The sequence below is a fragment of the Anabas testudineus genome, chromosome 19, assembly GCF_900324465.2.
Source record: "Anabas testudineus chromosome 19, fAnaTes1.2, whole genome shotgun sequence".
NCBI lineage: Eukaryota > Metazoa > Chordata > Actinopteri > Anabantiformes > Anabantidae > Anabas > Anabas testudineus.
This window is the reverse complement of record NC_046628.1, coordinates 4,613,087-4,632,300: the sequence shown is the minus strand read 5'-3', so window position 1 is coordinate 4,632,300 and position 19,214 is coordinate 4,613,087. Positions and strand designations below refer to the sequence as shown.

Genomic DNA, 19,214 nt, shown 5'->3' with positions numbered 1-19,214 from the left:
GCTTCAAACGCATCACAGCAGCTGTCCCCGCGATTCACTGGCTCACAAAGTGAAAACAATACACACACACACACACACACTCAGAAGGTCAGTGTATGGAATGATGGAAGGTGACACCTCCTCACAGAGTGTCCACCCTCACAGCTCTGTATCCCCTGATCACAAAGGAGCCGGGGACACTGAGGAGGAGGACGACGGCGAGAAACAGATACACACACACACACACACACACACACACGTCTCATCTCGATACGCTCATGTGTTGCAGATTGATGCAAAGCTGAAATCCTACCCGCTCTGTTACGTCGACAGGCAGATGTCAGCAGCTGTGTGCAGGGCAACTCATTTTGCTGCCAGCAGAGTGAAATTTCTATTGATTTGCTATAGCAGGAACTGTAGGCTATTAAAAAGAGAAAATATCTCTGGCCCTGTGAAAAGGCCAACATATGGGAGAGGAGGAGAGGAAATAAAAAACCAATTTCACGAAAAACACTCGACATGCAACGTGATCTCGCCGAGCTGCTGATGAAAAGCCCAGTGGTGAGGCCGAATGAGAGGTGCCCGAGCGCAGAGAGCAGGCGCAAAGCGCTCTCCCTGAAAACCACGGGTGAATAACAGAGTCACACCGTGTTAGATTTCTGTGTTGCCTCTCAGTTGGCGTCTAATACATGACTCTGTTCTTTACCAAACGACGAGACGAATTGCCAGGGAGCATATGCATGAATGCAGACTCAGCCCTCTCTGTGGTTACATAATTCAGCATCTAGTCATCACCCTGTGCACCGCCTCTCTTTGCCCCCTGTTCAACTTCCTCTTTCACCCCCTCTGGTACCCACCACGGGGTTTCCCTCTGTCTCCTCACCTCATATTCCTCCCTCATCTGTCCTTCCACTCTGTCGTGTCCCTCTGTTCTCCTATGATCTCCTGCTCTCCTCCTCCTCCTCCTCTCCCTCCATCAAATGGTAGTATATATCTGCTCGCCCACTGCCGTCTGCTAGGGCGGCGCTTTGAACCTAAGGATGAAAGAGTTGATCCTGTAATGAGAATCTTAATGCCGAGAAACTGTTTGGTTCTCACACACACACACACATAGACACAGGCGCTCACACACACACACACACACACACACACACACACACTCGGCTGCTTTGAAAAAGTGAATTTTACAGTGCTGCTCTGCTCGCAGCTCGGCTGCATGTCTAATGCGAGCTATTTTGAAATTCTGCTGCCCGCATGAAAGTTGAAGTTAAAGTGGTTATGCAATTTCAAAGTATCACTCTCGGTTGTTGCGGATGGATTGCATGCATATGTTCGGAGCACAGAACTGGCCTATTGACAGCAGGACACATCTGACATGGGTGTTAGCAGGGCTTGTAAACTAGTCAACAGTGAGTCCACACTCATTAGGCATGACCACATCCACTTGCATCACAGATTCGATTAATTTGACCTCCAGCACATCAGTACTTGAAAGATGAAAGGCACATGGTATTATGAGTGTGTTATAGCATACAGAGGAGCTCTGAGTTTTCTAGGTCATGGGAGCTTAAGGGACATTTTTTTTTTTTTTTTTTAGAAATTGCCACCAAGGTATATCTGAGATTTGGCAACATGGCGATCTCAAAGATTTTCAACAAGCTGGACAGTGAATGTGTGTTAATCAGTCTTTAATTAATCATCACATCCTGTAGAAAATCACAGTTCATTTAAATTTAGTTTCATTCTACATTTGTTGACTTTAATGCAAACTGAATAACTTTCGGGTTCAAGTCTTGGGCAGGCAAATCAAGACATTTAACAGTGTCTGCTTGGATTTGGGCTAGTTATGGTCTGAATATTGTAATAGATTGCAGGTTTTGACCACTCGTGAAGTCGTACAGTGATATAAAGTGCAGCCGTGTCCAGGAAAACATATTAAGGAAACACAGTCATTTCATTAAGATGACGGTAAGGTGAGTTTACCAGTAACACATGTGATCCCGTTCCAATGGCAGCTATTTATATAACTATATCAAATGTGCTTCATGGTTGACTGCATTACTTTTTTCCTTTTAAAGCTGCTGTATTTTTCACCACTAGATCATATGACTATTTGTATGAGGAAGTGGTTGCTTGTAGTGAGAGGCCCACGGAGAATTATCACCCTACTCTGCAGCTCTTTGCTCTTCCTATTTGATGTGGGTCAATGATGTGTGCGCTAATAAACATTGTCTTCAGCTACGGCGCCCAGTTCTTTCCAATGAAGAAACCTTTTTTTTTTGTACTAATACTTTCATTGTAGTTGAATGTACTTCCTTGTTCACATCACAGATCATTTCTGATACTTTGTCATCCTACTCCACTCCGGCATAACAATGTCTATTGTGGTTGCTAGGATAGGTGCAGTCAAACAATGTGTTATAGATGCAAGGTAACAAACTAAACCACGTGGGAGAGAGGAGTGTCGGCCTTTATTGTGTGTCATTCTTTGAGTGTGTGACTCAGAAGAATGCAGGAGCGCAAAAAAGCATGCCAGTAGCTGTAACCCGGGCACTTAGAGGCAGGGAGTTCACGTCATTGTCGAGAAAGCACGGCAGAAAGTACACAGGTGTGTTCCTTCTTAGATCAGATACTGTGAATGCTAAGATATGATGCACTCAGCTCCTCTGTGGCTCAGGTCATGCGGTCACCTGGCAGCACTACACAACGAGTGGGACAACAATAGTAAATATGAGAAATCGTATTACGAAGCGAGACGTGAAATAGCGGGATGTTTTTTTTTGTACATCCTGAGGGCCACAAGTCAAAGAAGACCCCAGATGGGTCAATATCACGGCAGGATTTGGAGCTGGAGCAGTGATAAAAGTTATATCGACCCATAGAGCAATGATCTGAGGCTGATGTTACTCCAGCCAACTGATTTCCCAGCAGAACTTGCTCTCGATGAGTCCTAAAAATGGCACAGATGTGAATCTTTCCATTCCACCTTGACCTTTTTGCTGAATATGGTGTAGTGCATCTGAATGCCACTTACTCTCTCTGCTAGTGAAATATTTAAACTGCAGCAGAAGGCAGCTTAAAGTGCGGCGACTATTGCTCGCCTCTCTCTTTTCTGAGGGAAATATGACAGGGGGAGGGGCAGGAGGAGGACTGTGCTACATCTATTTTCATGTGGGCCATAAATGAAACATTGCAGTGGGGTGATGGAGCTAAAACATGGACAAACAAAAAGCATTTTGGTAAAGTCTTCACATTTCTGATTTACTGCCTCTGCAGTCAGAACTCTCTCTCTCTCTCTCTCACACTCAAAACAACCTCACTGGCCTGTTACCAAGAGCAAACACTGCTTATATCAAGAAGCAAGCAACTTTCACATCTGTTCTCAGCATATCTGTCTTCCTAATCAGTTCCCATTCCATCAGTCATTAAAATAATATGGAAGAATAGCATAAGCACCGGCAGAGGAATAGTGATGGATGGTTTTCCTAATACTCATCGGAGCAACTGACTGGCCACATTTTACCCAGACTCTGTCTATCAGTGTAATTCTCAATGAGTGAGTCACCTTGGGGTGGTACCCTCTCTGTAAATAAGTATACAGATACACAGGCACACACACATTGGACACAGTGAATGTCTCCATCTTAAATGGGTTTTTATGTCAGTAGCTGCTAAAGTGCTGTTAGGCATTGGATGTAGCATGGTACACTAACATCTGCAGGTTATGTAACAGCAGTCAAACACACTATATAATCCATTTCTTAGAGTTTTTGCTTGTGTTTTTCTTATTGCAAAATAAATGAGTCAATTTTTTTAGAAAACAGTTCACATGAAAAACCTTCCAAAGCCCAAATATGATGATGCTTTCTACAGGGACATAAAAAGGATGAAGAATGTGACCTCAGCCTTCAAGATACCGTGTTTTCTACTTGCTCCTTTCTCCCTGTTCCCTGTTATTATGAACAAATAGAGCATCAGGAAACCTCATTTGGTCGACATGTTTTGAGTTTTTCCCAAATAGGCCAGAGCTGAGTCTGGGAAGTAGGCTGCTCCAGACAAATACGATAAGGTCTGAAAGCCAACAGAGCCCCTTCTTAACTTTTGAATCAGTAAAACACCTCTAGTGTAGAAATGTTATCAGTCTACTGATGGGACACACAATAGAAATCCTGCAGAGCAACAACAGCAAAGTTACACTAAACATTAATGGTTTAAAGTCATGTCTTCCTTAATATCAAACACCCCTCCCTCCTTCCTTCCCTCTTCCCTGATTCTGTATCGCTATGGCAATTTGCGAGTGAAAGTTAGTCTGGACACGGACCGGCCAAAACAAATGCAGCCTTATCTCTATGGTGCAGAGGCAAGAACAGTTACACACAAACATCCACACACAGAGGCTGAGATTAGAGAGGAGACTGCCTGGGCTTCCTATTATTAGAGCAGAGGTTTACAGTCGGAGAGAGCTGCAGGGAATCACTGAGATTAAATTACACAGACAGGGAACATCAAATACAGGAGAAACTTTCCAGGCTCCTGAGAGAATGATGGTGTTTGGATGAGTCGGGAATAGAGAGGAAGAGATATCGGAGTGGTGCGAGAGAGAGATATGTCGCACCGAACTCACCTCCATCACTTCCTCTCTCCGCTTCGTTGCACACCACCAACAAAGGAGGAATCAGTCAAATGTGTAGACATGTAGACCTCAATGAATACTTAAGGACACAGATACTATCCCACAAGTGTAAGGTCAAAGAAGCACTATTATCACCTAGTGGTACACAGCCACGAGCACAATTAAGCAGCTTTAATTTCCCATGTTTTGAAACAGCCATCTATGAGATTTGGGAATTTTGGAACAGTATTGAAAAAATGATTATAATTTGGAATCACGTTTCTGGTCACCTGATGGATGTAAGTTCAGAACTTTGTGTTTGTCCTAGTCAAGTAGTGTGCAGTGGATTTATCTGAGCTGATCAGAACCACTGTCTGCCACTGCTGGATCGATAGCGATCATTTAAAACAGTGCTCCAGTGATTAGTGAGAAGATTCTGTGTTCAAACTTGCCAGCCGGGGCCTTTGCGTGTGGAGTTTGTATGCATGGTGTCCCTGTGCCTGTGTGGGTTCCTCCCACAGTCCAAAGACATGCAGGTTAATTAGTGATCTGTCCGAGATGTACCCTGCCACCAGCACAGTGACATTTATAATTGGCTCCAGCCTACAGTCCAGCCTTTACTCCCAAAATCCAAAGACATTTAATTTTGCAGACACTCAGTGGGTTAGCACATTTCATGGTCCAGCAATAGATAATGTTTGGTATTTTGCTTGTCCAGTGACTTCAACAATAAATTGTCAACACAGCCACGGATGACTAGCTGACCACCTGGGAGGGATGCAGAAAACAGGAGCATTTGCATATCAGTATTCATTTATATCTTACAACTGTGTAAGTGCAGTTCGATACCATCTTACAGGCACATCAAATCCTTTTCTTCAAATTAATGGAAGCTGTGCAGATAAAACAGGCTCTGATAGCTCACATCTAGCTGCAGTACAGGGATCGTGCCTCCATTATATCCAGTATATACCACCATGGAAACTCCTGACACTTCCATTTTCCCACTGATTATCTGTAAAGAAGCCAATACCTGAGGGACCCAAAAAGTGTTTTCTCAACCTCCCGCATTATCATAAACGAGGTTATATCTGTGAAGGCAAAACATCTATTTGCTTGTGCTGAATTGCCCGGGCCCCAATTTAACAACCGGCGCGCTCCTTTCTGCTTCAGCGAGCCATTATGAGCATGAAAAGGTGAAGGAAAATGTGTTGTCATGGCTACATGGCGTGCCATTAATGCAGTCAGAAAAACATCTGTGTGCAGCATCTCCCTCCTTTGTCTGTCTTTATTTCTCACTTTGCTTCCTGCAGACATGCCTGCTTTTCCAGCCTCTCTTCATACCTCTGACTTGAGAGGGCAGCGTACATAGCTCTAGAGTAGGTCCCACCCAGGTTCCTCAAAAGGGTATTCATTCCTCTGGAGGCGTTGCGTTTCTGCGTAGGCTATGATGCAGGTGTGAGGGGAAAGAATTGTTCAGTGCTATATTAGCATACAAGTAGTCCCTGCTGTAGAGTCAGGCATGGCTGGCTGCTGGGAGGAGGAGGAGGAGGGAGGGGGAGCTAGTATGTGAGGAGAGGATTCTCCTACGATGACGCAGGAACCCTGCAAGGGCTATTTTTAAACCTACTGATGTGTGCAACACCCTTTAGGTACTGTAACCTTCAGCTGCGCCTTCAAACCAAAACAAACAGACACGTAGAGGCAAAGCAGCAGAGAGAGAGAGAGAGAGAAGTGTCATAATGCATATGTTCCTTACCTCTCAGGCGTATAGAGCCACGATGAAATGGGGATTATGACTCCACATTGCTGAGATTTGATGTCTTCAGGTTGAATGATTGTCTGGCTCAGTATAAGAGTAGGGTCGAATGGATGATCCCCACTAAAATGACTTGGCAGCACTTGAAAGCAGCAACTGACTGAGGTTCTGTCCTGGCCAAACACAGCACAGCGTGTGTTCATTAAAGTCTCAGCTCTGGCTTTATCAGTGAATAACACAGACTGGATAAAGATTTTTTTTTTCTTTTTTTTTGTATCCTCTTTATCTTCCCCTCTCTTTGTTTTTGTTTTCTTTTAAGCCAATGCTGAGCTTCCTTAAATTGCAGATGTGCTTCCCGCCCGCGTGGCAGTATCTTTGGCCCACGAGCCTCCAAAATGTCACCACCACCAAGCTCAATAACCAGGACCAGGTGCTATCTTCGCTCCCTATCATACATGAAAGCAACAGCAATCTGGCTTCAACATAACATCTGGAGTGATGGTGAGCACTTCTTGTCTTATTGAAAAGTTAATATTCTCTGGGATTCACCTCTGGCCCACTGATCTAAAATCCTCATCTGGTATCAACTACATTCCAAAACCTGTTGGACTTCCCTCCCGGCTCCTCTCTCTGTTCCCTGGCATTGTTCTCAAATACTTGGCTCCATCTGTCCTTGCTAGAAGCCTTGTGATACACACCACTGTGTTAAGACACAGTTGAAATGTATCATCTGCACATTAGTGTGACTCACTCTAGCTTGCCCTTTGCCTGGTAAACACTGTGTTTACAGCACATAGGCTATTTGGATCCTGAAGAAGAGGCTTAACATGCGTTCATAGCAAGTTGCTTTTTTTTTTTTTTTTTTGGAGCAGCAGCAGCATTTGTTAAAGTTAGTAAATAGGTACTAAATTGCATTATCTCATCAGCATATGTTTTCACTTGGTCTTCTGGATCGTGACAGCAAAGACAGAACGACTGGAAGCAGCATGAAAAAACTAATCACTAATCAATGCTTAAAACTCATTAATAACATGTTATGTATCATTTAAACTTGTAAAACACTTGTAAAATGTGGACTTCCTGAAGCCTTGACTGGAAACCTCACAACAACCAGCCAAGCTGGTTATTTCTGCTGTTCACATTATAGGTTGTGGCTACAATCTGATTAGTTTTGAGTTATTAAGCTTTAAAGATTTCACATCTTTAATAATGCTAACATACAGAAAAGAGCCTTTATTTGTAAAAACAGCAGGCACTGTAGATATGTAAGATCAAAATCCTATCATATTACATTGGTACAATCTATAGGGGCGTGTTGGTCACATTTGCCACAGATTTATCCAAGCTGCAGCCACACTGTCACCTGTAATGTTTGTGTTACTAACCAACTAATTCAGATTTGCTCTGTCTTACAAACATCAGAATAAGGTTTTCAGGCATTAGCCTATAACTAATGTTAAAATCCACTTTAACCAAATTTAAACAAGATTTTACAAAAGACTAAATTTAGTCTGTACCCATGTGAGTTACCACCTGCAATAAAAACCCCTCAGTTTTAGGGGGTTCGTGAAGTCGTATTTGATCAATGGTCTTTTCAGCTCTTTGTCGCTGACAGAGCAGTTAAGGGACACAATAAAAAGGTTGAATCTGATTGGTTCTCCGATAAACATTCCAAACCCTGATTGGTTCTTTGCAGATAGCACCTTAAAGCAACAGGTTACAGTGAATTTTCAGATAAAACCTTTTTTTAAACTAAAGTGAAACTAATACAAAAACACAAACGTAGCAAAGAACACGTTTGTGTGGATAACTCATCTTTGAGAACAATGTCAATGACAGAACTTATAATTCTAAGGTCACAATTTGTTAAGCTAAGCTAGGCTGCTTGAATTTTTCGACCAAGGTAAAGGTTGTGCAGCAATAATCTGTCATTTTGTCTAATTTGCTTTCTTATATATTCTATTAGAAAGATATATATAAAATATATTTATATAAATATATATATAAATGGCATTGTATTTGGCTTTTATTATGGCTCAAGACATGGTCAATCCCATAGTCTAATAAGGATAATAAATATAAAAGAAAAAAGTACTGATCATTTGCACTTTGTACTGAGCTTTAGAGATGCTAGTAAATTAATAGCTGTGTCCAATCTTCATGCTTAATACTTAACATACATACTGTAGGCTACATAAAGGTGCTCTCAATATCAGCCTGACTCCTGACAACTATTACATTTTGAAATATTCTTTAGCTGCAGAAGTTAGAAAACTATTATCATTAGTACTGTGTTTGTAGGTTTCAAACAAATTCATGCGAAAAGTGCCCAGTATTCAGCTCCAACAGCAAAATTCAATTTGAAAACCTGACGCTTAGATCCGTGTCTGTCAAACCCTACACCTTTTACATTTCAGCATATTGGTATTTATAAAAATTAGAAGTTCTTTTGGTCTGTCTTTAGTCCCACAGATACTCTTCTTAGCATGAATTCCGGACAATGTACAAACAGATCATACCCCGCGGCTTGAGAAACACCCTTCAGTGCAAACAAACACCACACGCTGCTGGGTGTGTGAGGGATACTGCATGATAAGAACCTGTGTGTCATACGTGAAGCTCATGTTGGGAACGTACAGCTTCTGTCTGTGAAGCGGAGGGGAGAGCACACCCTGCAACAGACAAGATGGAGTCACAGCAAGGTTTCACCCCACACCATCGGAGTCTCCCAGCTAGTGTGACACCACACCATCTGTGGGCCTGTTTATCCCAGAGAGCTGTGCTGGTCATGTGGAGCCGACTGTGTGTGTGTGTGTGTGTGTGTGTTATCATCTACGCTTGTGTTTGAATATTGTTTTCCTGTTGGACTGCAAGGCCTAAATGATTTCAATACCTATTGAAAGCGAGGACTAAAATAGTTTCTCTGGTACAGGCCGACCCAATTAATTACAGCACGGCGCACAATGCAAATTGGACTTCGCTTTGCATAGTTATGAGTTACACAAATAGAAACAGAGTGTTAACGGGCCGCCACAGTATTTAGGCAAGTTACAGAGATTTAGGTGTTACCACGAACAGAAATCAGAAATAGGTGTCTGATTCTGAGAAGAGACATCTTCGGGTATTTAAATTAAGTAAAAGTACAAATACAGAAAATAAATAAAAATGTGAGGTATGTATTCAGTTGTTGGACTAATCTAATATTTGATTTAAGATACTACTGGATACTGTAATACTGCAATACAATACTACAATATGGGATAAGTGTACCTCTTTGGGCCTATTATCTAAAACAATCTTAATTATAATGTGAAAAGTAACTACAACTGTCTAAGCAGTATAATTGAAAGCACAGACATACCAGAGGTTTACTCTACGAACCACAGGGTCAGTGCGTTGAATCCCGGTTCCTCATGGCCACATGTCCAGGTGTCCTTGGACATCTATGTCTTCAGCTGTCTGCAAAGTTTCCCCAGGTGGTTCAATAAAGTATATCACAGGTGCTTAAATGATTGCATTTAATGCAAATACCTCTTCATGTAAAGTAAAAGTACCATCACAGAAAAGTATACTGTAAAAAAAAAACTTTAGAAAGGTAGTAGAAATCCTTGCAAACCTTGCTGTGGAAAGGAGTATGATCCTTAAGATGTATTTCAATATCAAAATGTAATATTGTATATATGTGATATCATTATATAATCAATGAGTTACTACTTCCTGTGACTTCAAATACAATTAAAATACTTAAAAAATGTACCCAAGTACAAGCATGGATATACTGTTTTAGCTTAAGGTGAACAAACAACCACAGAACATTTGGATTCAACAAAAGAGGGCGACTTCCAGGTGAAAACTCAAGCATTCATGTACCTCAGTCATTCAAGAGCAACTAAACGCAGCATTCTGTGTGTTTAGGCAGCTCAAGTCCTCTCAACCAAAACATTTCCGTGTACATAACAAGTGTTTGTCAAAGAAGGGAGGAGGTGACATTTGAGAATAAAGACACAAAAGGTGTTCCCTCCTCAGACCCTTTGACTCCTATAGAATTACAAATGTGATTGCGTGTTTTGCCAGTTAAGCTGCTGGAACTCTAAACCTTTGTAAATGCTCTGGCTGTTAACGTCACAAGACATCAAAGCTCCTGAGACAGCCCACCACCAGCCTGATTAGCACCCTCCTCCCATGTTACCGTTTGTGGTCATGCGGATTGACAAACCCCGAATGAGGCTGTTGAAATGAAACGCGTGCGATGGTTTCATCGTGGTCCAGTGACTGTGACAGATCATAAAGAGCTCTCCACGGATACGCTTCCTGATTACCGAGACATTAACCTCCACCTCCACACTGAACAAATCAAGTTTACAGTGCATGAGCTCCATGCTTCACACAGACACACCACACTTAAGTTGCCCTCATGATACCGAGTGGTAACCCACAGCAGGTGACCATTATCTCCTCGGGCAGAGGACGGCCCAATGACAAAGTCGGCTACGGGTTAAACATTAAAAAAAATAAAGTCAGACTTGTGTTTAAACAGACGATAAATGAGTGAGCTTTCCACAGATAATGTTTAACTGTAGTTTATTTTATTAAAAAGACCAGGGTGCAAATATGAAATTAAAAAAAATAAAGACAAGCATATAATTTTTAAGCATTTAATACAAACTTAACAATATAAACTATTTCAGTCCCTCTTGACATGTAAGACACTGACTCAAAATACTTTGTTATACCGTATTTTTTATCAAGTATTGCACAATGTAGGTACAAAATTAATATTCATACGATTACATTTTGTCCATAGTATAGCAAAATCTTTTTAAACTCTTAACAGAAAATACAATTCGTCCTTCAGAAAAAGCAAATATTCCTACACTTGAATTCCACAACTAAGGAATACTCTGTACACAATCTTTAGAATATTTGATGTCTTTTTTTTTTTTTTTTAAAGATGGATTTCTTTAACAATTATCTTTAAAAAAAAAAAAAAAGAAAGAAAAGAAAAAATAAGGAAAAGCTGCTGCAGCCATCACAGATCACTGGAGTAGTAAAAAGATATAAATGCAACACCATGTCATAGAAACAATATATACTCTGATATCTTACAAACTCTGTACTAAATTAAATTATACAATTAGAAAAAGACCAAGTAACCCCACTTTGTAGTGCCAATCCATAAAAATCAGCCTTGTCTTACCACCTGTAAAATACTGTAAGAGGCCAAAACTTCAAGCTTGTTTTTTTTTTTGTTTTGTTTTGTTTTTTTTGGAGTATTTTCCTTAACATAGTAAAAAAATTTGTGCTTGGTTGGCAAAAAGGAAAAAGAAAACCAATGATGCATGTTGAATTGAAGTAACCAAGCTTGGATGTGTTTGTACAACAAGCTTTTAGTAGAAACAAACTCAAGGGGGCACAGTAAAAACACCCTTGGGCACATGCTCTTGACTGACTAGACACTATATCCTTCAGAATCCAGTTTCTAGAGTGTGCGTCTTGTTTTTCCTTCTCTTTGAGCCACCATCATTCATAAAGAACATCTTGATGATGAGTTTAGTTAGCCATGACCGGCTGGAATTGCTGGTTAGAATACTGCATGTTGCTCAGACTGAAGTTGAGGCCATCCATAAGGGATTTGTCGTTGAGGCTTCCGTAGGCCGCAAACATGTCAAAGGCATTGTTGTACTGCAGCGGGCCGAGCCCCAGGGAGCCCTCCCCGGGGAACACGGCTCCGGGGCTGGCCTGGCCCTGGAGGCTGGGGAACACAAACTCCTTGGCATTTGGAGACAGTGCAGAGGGCTTCTGCTGCTGCCCCAGGCCCAGCCCGTACAGTGAGTGCATGGAGGTGGAGATGGCTTTCTGCTTCAGTAGGGTGTTGACATTCAGACCCAGGTTATTGGTAGGGGAGGTGCGGGCGGCCTTGCTGCTACTGCCACTGTTGCTGTTATTACCACGGCCACTGCTCTTCATCTTAGTGGAACCAAATTTGGTGGCAGCAAAGGTGGCAGTTGTGAAGGTTAAGGGCTGGGTGGAGCGTGGCATGAAGGAGGGACTCACAGCAGCCGACTGCCCAAAAGGAGGGGAGGGGGAGCTGGACTCTGAGGAAGCCCCGACAGGGTCACTGATTGGCATGAAGACCTGGGCCTCCGGATTAAAGCTGTTCTTGATCTCCTTGTCCAACTCTGACCCATTCTCACTGTTATCATCCACATATAGCACCTTGACCGGTCCCTTCTCCCCAATCTGGTAGGAAACCTCAAATGGGTCGATCCACACACTAAGGTCCTGAGGGAGATTATTCCGGACGTCTTCGATGTCCAGCCCACTTTCTTTGGCTGCCTGCTCCACCACAGGGTCCACCTTTTCCCCTACATGGATGCACCTGAACCCTGAACCTTTGTATGGCTTATCCGGATACCAGTGGCCTTCATATTTTTTCTTCAGCTGCCTCTCGAGCTCTTCGCCAAAGATATTCACACGTCGCCGAGGGAGTTTGTTGTATAAATAAGAAATAATAAAGTTGAGTGCTACTTGAATTTCAAGCTGCATAGCGGCTTCAGTGGCAGAGGTGGTTCTTTTTCAGTCAGAGTTGCCTTTTTCTGAGTGTTGCACAAATCCTCCAAGACAGCAGTGATCAGAGCACTGAAAAACTCTGAGTGCTTGTTGCCAAAATGGATATCCTTCCTGCAGAAGGGTCGGGATTCTGAAATGGAATAAAAATAAATAAATAAGGCGTTAACAATGTGAACATATTAACAGCAAAGCAAAGGGTGATCAAATCAGACAGCTGGGTGATTAACACTTCCCTCCACTCACACGCAGCTGTACAATATCAACAGCTAGAAATAAACAGTGTCCTGACTCAGTGACGGTGTCAGCTGTGTGTGTGTGTGTGTGTGTGTGTGTGTGTGTGTGTGTGTGTGTTCCCCAGCGGTCCAGTGACAGATAAACGTGGCTGGGCTCGGCGCTTGGCGGTGGATCTACGGCCAGGGGTCACTACCGGGATCACGGATCGACTGGTTTTGGGGTAAACCCTCCCCCCACCTGGTGCGTTTAGCAGGGGGAAAACGGGTTTTCTAGTGTCATACAGTAGGAAGAGGAGCACGTATCTTACAGGCTGGCGACGAGAATTGCTGTTACATAATCCTCATTCAAAGTCCAACCACGGTCGTAAAGCCCGTTTTACAGCAACGCGAGAGAGTCTCTGGATAATGACAAAACAAAAAGCTACTCGCTTTCTCGTCCCGTTCGCCTCTGATACAGCCACTAGCATTAGCTGGCCACGTTAATGAAGGGTGTGATCAGATGTGCCAGATAGCTGCATGTATGGGGATATGTGGCAAGCTAGCTGCCCAGACGCCCGATACGGTTAATGTTTAACGCTGGTTATCAGCGATTTCGTGTGTAGCCATCAAAACACGTAACGTTACGGCCACGGACCAACGAGGCAGCTAGCTAACGCTAACGTAAAAGGTGACACGGGACGAAAACTCAATCTCATCTGGTCTGTCGATCGTGTTGATCGATAGCGACCTATGCAGCATTTTAATTAGCTACGAGGCCTGAATATAAGTTCAGACTAACGTTCAACGACACCGCAGTCACAGTTTAAGAAGCCATATTAGATAATAATTAAATAATACACGACTGTTCTGTCTTCAGAAAAGCAAACGTTATGCTAACTTGACCGTATGTTAGATGTACTTACATGGAGATTCACAGCAGGTTCACTAGACAAAGTCCTCTCTAGAAAACGTTACACTGGTACAGCTTCAGTTACAGCTATGTAAAGATTAAAAAAAAAATGCAGTTGTCGACGTTATATCTCTGTGTTGCTCCAGGCGACTCTGCTCCTGTGGGGTACAGCTGAATTCAGAGTGACCGTCCACCAGACAAACTCCCCGCAGCCTGGGAGTTTTTACAACTCTGCCCTTTAAAACTTGGGCCGATTTGTTTTTATAGTACTCCTCCGCCACGGACACAGAGGAGGTGGTGATGCGGCTTGCAGAGGTCAACACACAGCAACGTGTTCCTATTGGTTAACGCGCGGCGTCGTCACCAGCAACCACCCGAGCCAGCGCGGTGATTGGATGATGCTGCGCTCAATCAAACGAGGGGTTCTATTTACGGTAGTGGTTTTTGCCTTGCCTTGAGATCCGCACTATTTTATTTGAGGACGGTTTCGCAAAAATATCGTTTAAATGCCTATTTGTGAGAAATTATGATTCTTTCAATAATACTAACAAATTCTAACGCCATATATGATTAAAGGGGGCGAGAAAGACATGTCTGTACACGCCTTCTAAGGTGTCACTCCCTCTTTAAAGGTCCACTGTGTCCAAAGGTTGTGCTTGGTCATGCATGAAAACAATGGCTGATCAAGGAGTACCTTGTGATAATAATGCAATAATGCTCATTAGTCGTATTGTTGCAGTGAAGCGAGGCCACAAACAGCACTGCTGTCAGCAGCAAAGGGTTAAACGCAGCTAGACAAGTGACTGTGGCGGAGGGACACACCTGTCACTGGTTGTGTTCCCTGCTCCTCACCAATGACATTTATCTGTTTCTTGAGCCAGCTGTAGCTGTATCTAAACCTCCCTGAGACTACAGCACAATCTGCACCACTTTTAGACTAAACAGATGGAATCCTATAATTGCCATCTGTGTAAATATTGACATTTTTCTTCCACTATGTACCTGTTATAAAATTCTCTTCATTATGAGCTCTGTGGGCCGTGAGAATGAACAGTAACGTGATTCCCAGCTCGTCCCTGGCTGCTTGTTTTTTTTTGTTTTTTTGTTTTTTTTTGCAGCTGTGCAGTGCAAGGCTTAAGCTCTCCCGTGTCAGCCTCAAGGTGTTTGACGCCACAGTCTGTTCTTACCTAACATGGGCTCCCGCACTGTGTGTTTGCACAATAAATATAATGCCACATGAATTACACTGCTGGGAGGGAGGTGGCAAAGCAGCAGAGGAGGATAGACGACAGGCTGTTTCTTTGGGTGGGTTTGGGGAGGGCGGGGGGGGGAGTGAGCTGAGATACAAAAGTATTTCCTGACTTGAAAACTCACTCAGCTTCTGTATGACATGTCTGTAAATGTTACATTTGAGAGCTGATTTATAGGAGATCTGCCAGCTACTTACAGGCTTTCTAAAGGGAAGAGCAGGGGAGTCATAGCAAATCAGAATTTCAGAGGCATGATTGATCTAAATCAATAATAATACATTTAGATAGTCTTTCAGCCAAGTCATGTCCATAAAATTAAAAAGTGGACACATACTACTTTCATCAACCAGCTCTAATGAACGCATATGCTTCAAAGTATGTTATTCACTATGATAAAGTGGCTATGGGCAGTCTGCTACATCCTCAGTGAGAAAATTAGTATAAATAGATGCAGTTCACCCGTGTTTTAAAGTCATTCTTGTCTCTTTACATGTTTTTGTATTCACAGGATCACTGTCTTAATCAACCCTGCAGCTATCTGAAAAGAATAGTTAATGTATGCATCAACAGCCGTATGGACATACGGGGGTTAATTGTGATTTTCCACAATACCACGGTTGATGTTTAGCTCAGAACCGCATCCCAGTGTCGTAAACAAAGTGCTATAAAATGCAGTCAGATCACAGCCTGAGGGCTGCAGGATGCTGCAGGCACAATGGAGAGTTCTTCCAGCCTCCAGATTGAGTCTCAGCAGGGGTGAGAGATGAGTCTTCACCACCACAGAGGATCTCATGTGATGGATGACCCGGGCACAAACTAAACACACCGTGGGGGCCTTGGAGACACACCAAGGCCACTGGAGCAGGGTTTCCCCCCCCCACCTCACAGCACAGGAAATGTGCGACAGTGACCAAATGTTCAGACGTTTTTGAATTTGCACCAGGCTGCATCGTTATTTAGCAAGAAAATACGTTTGCCCAGAACTGTAAGAAGTAGCTTGAGCAGGGCAGGAATCCTTCTGCTCTAACGTCCGTCGTGCATACACAGTGAGGGAGTGTTAGTTTTGGCTGAGGGCAGGTGGAATAATATTCGGACACCATGCTTAAAAAATGACCTCTTTGTTATTCCTCACCAGAGTATGGACGTGGTGTTTGGCGAAAGTTTCCGCCTGTTGTTGTGAGTCCGTCTGGCTTTGGACCTGGAGGTAAACATAGCTAATGAAGTGAGATGTGTTAACATGACTCATGCAAATTTTTTAGTGAAGTCAGTCCACACAGGCACTTTCTCTCCACTCTGTGAAGCTGTGAAATCCTTTTCTCTACTCTCTGGCTTTTGGAGCTGCGCAACATCTCTGCTAAAATTCCCAAATGTAGTCAGCGAATTTTCATCCGAAACATCCACTATCACATGCTCAAAACTGATAGAAGAATAGATAATAACGTGCCACTCTCTGGTTGTTTACTGGAGAAGAGTGACACAATGCTCCAAAGACAGATGTTTTATATGGGATGAAACTGGGTTTTGGCGCAATGAATTAATAGACTTGGCTCAAAAGCATTGCTCATGTGATGGTGCCGTGTAATGAAAGCTGCCACAGATTGGTTCTTTTGGTTATTTGACCGACCCTGAGATGGCTTGGACAGATTTATTACATGTTGTTCTTTCCCAGTGGTCTCAAACATGACTTCACCGTTTCGTGCCTCATCATGTGACCATTTCTTTGTATCTTGAGCCCAAACATGTCACCTAAAGGATTTTTTTTTGTTGTTTTTCCTTTTCAATTTTAGGTTGTGGTAACTTTCTCGGCTTACTGTTCTATTTTTTCAGGCTAAAATAAAAAGGCTTCTGCAACAAACTACAGGCTCTTAGTTTCCTGCGATGCTTCATTAAATCCCCATGCGTCTTTGGAAACATAATAACTTATTTTTATTTTGTTTTTGTCCCTTATTATTTGTGACCTCTAGCCAAGAGCAGCAGCTTGAATCTTTAAGTATGCTGCAGACATCAACAGCTCAAGTATGCTGGATGTTGTGTCCTTAGGAAAGCTGCTATAATCAATATTTTCATTGATCATTAGTATAAGTACACATGTAGGGTCACTAGCAAGTGACAGAATCACAGAGGTACAACCCGACCCGTCCCCTCAGTTCTACAGAGCATTTTAGTGTCTTTCAGCTCGTTGTTTTGATTCCCCACTGCCATCAATGCCTTTCCAGCCATAGCAGGAAACTGTGTCCTACTACAATCCTACTGTTTCTTGTTTACCGAGTAAGTGAGCATTTGTGATGGAGGTGAATGTTGCTAAATATCTGCTGGTTGTGTAAATAGGCTGATTTTGCTTGAATATAATTGAATAAAATCTAAAGTGACCGACTAGAGGTGACATGCAGCAATGCCTGCTGCCAAGTGGCTGGCATTGGTAAATATAACAGTATATATAAGTTCCAGCTCAATAGCATTTAATTTTTCTTAAGTGCTCAGGATCTGTATGACAAACTCTATTAATTTCAAGTTATTCTAAAATTGATCTTCTTTTAGTAAGTGGGTTTGGAAATTACATTTTGCTTGATTGGTGTGGCCACCAACAGCACTAGTCCTATTAGTCCATAAGATTCTAGCTAACACTACTCTAACTCAGTCCATGTCGTCCTCCCACTCTTTGTGGATGTTATGATTACATATTCTCATATGAAGATTGACGTGTTCCCACATTTATATGTCACCAAAATCTCGCTTGTGAGATTATGACGCATTAAAACACACTCAGAGGCAAGATTCTGTAACGTAATCGGTATAGGAGTTCTCTGAGCGTTTGCCAGCTGACTAATAATAAATGGGGTTCTGCTTGCAACAGAAGTTTTACTGCTCTGTTATTGAAATACAGTCATAGCAGTGGAAGAGGAGGAGGTGCTCAATTAGTATTCATAGCAGCTCTGTAGTGATAGCAATCTAAGATTACACTGCTCACTGGAATTTATAGCTTCATGCACACATGCACAAGCACCTGCTTTATTCTTCCTTTAAATTCAAAGCAATGACGCTCTTTAAACCCTCAATTGACACGATGATGACAGCAGCAGAAAGTGATTTGTCTGCAGCGCCTGTGAACTGTTTGCACAGGAGAATCGTTTAAAAGTTAGGAAAACGAGTCTTTACTGTGGTGCAGGATGGTCTTCTGGAGTCTGGCGTGTGTGTGCACGGGAGGGTGGCTGGGTGTTACTGTACGTGCTGCTTCCTCTTGAGGTGTTTACAAACGCTGTCAGAACGAGGGAGGCCAGCTCTTTTTCACGCCAGTGCCAGGAATGCCATTAAAATAAGCAGTGGTAATATTTGCCGCCACCGCTGGCACACACTTTTACCTGCATGCATGTGCAAACACGGAGCGCTGTACATCAACACAGAGGATGAAGTGGTGTTAATGTGGAATAATGAGCGTATTCATGCCGTGTAGCACCCAGAGGTTTCATAGTTGAGCCGGGTTACAGTTTTTGACCCCTGGAAAGATTCATGTCAAGCCATCTGGAGGAGAAAGAAGGTTACACAATAGGGGATCAGCTGTGCTCCTCCTATTTAAATACCAGTCTGCTCTACTATCTTGTTTCATGTTAGAGGATTATGTTTAGCATGCCGGGTGCTGTGTCATGAATCAGCCAACAGAACAGAACAGAGGCGCATTAAGCTTAATAACACAGGCATGGCACGGAGATGAGACGACTCCATGTTTTCCGCTGCGGCTCCGCCTCAGATGGCGAAGCTGCGGCCTTGCAGTCAGATCAACTTTTTTGGAGAAATTCAATTACGCTCTGTAATGAACAGCCAGTGCTTGTGGATAGAATAGGTTTGAGAGCGAGAGCCATCCATTGCAGTGGGAATGTGTCACATTTCCATAAATAGTGAATGGAGTATTCTATAGTAGGCCGGC

The 19,214-nt window shown here is 42.8% G+C and overlaps 1 protein-coding gene across 1 annotated transcript; it reads right to left on the bottom strand.

Moving 5' to 3' along the window:
- Positions 1–10,914: 10,914 nt before the first annotated feature.
- On the bottom strand, positions 10,915–14,297 carry LOC113156699 (protein Tob1-like). Its single transcript, XM_026351947.1, has 2 exons — positions 14,056–14,297; positions 10,915–13,050 (listed from the first exon to the last, which is right to left on the bottom strand). Exon 2 carries the CDS (start codon positions 12,894–12,896, stop codon positions 11,901–11,903), a length of 996 nt encoding a protein of 331 aa, XP_026207732.1. The 5' UTR covers positions 12,897–13,050; positions 14,056–14,297; the 3' UTR covers positions 10,915–11,900.
- Positions 14,298–19,214: the final 4,917 nt, after the last annotated feature.

What these genes read in the sequence shown, in the direction of transcription:
- LOC113156699 (XM_026351947.1), bottom strand. Translation starts at nt 12,896, where the DNA reads ATGCAGCTTGAAATTCAAGTAGCACTCAACTTTATTATTTCTTATTTA.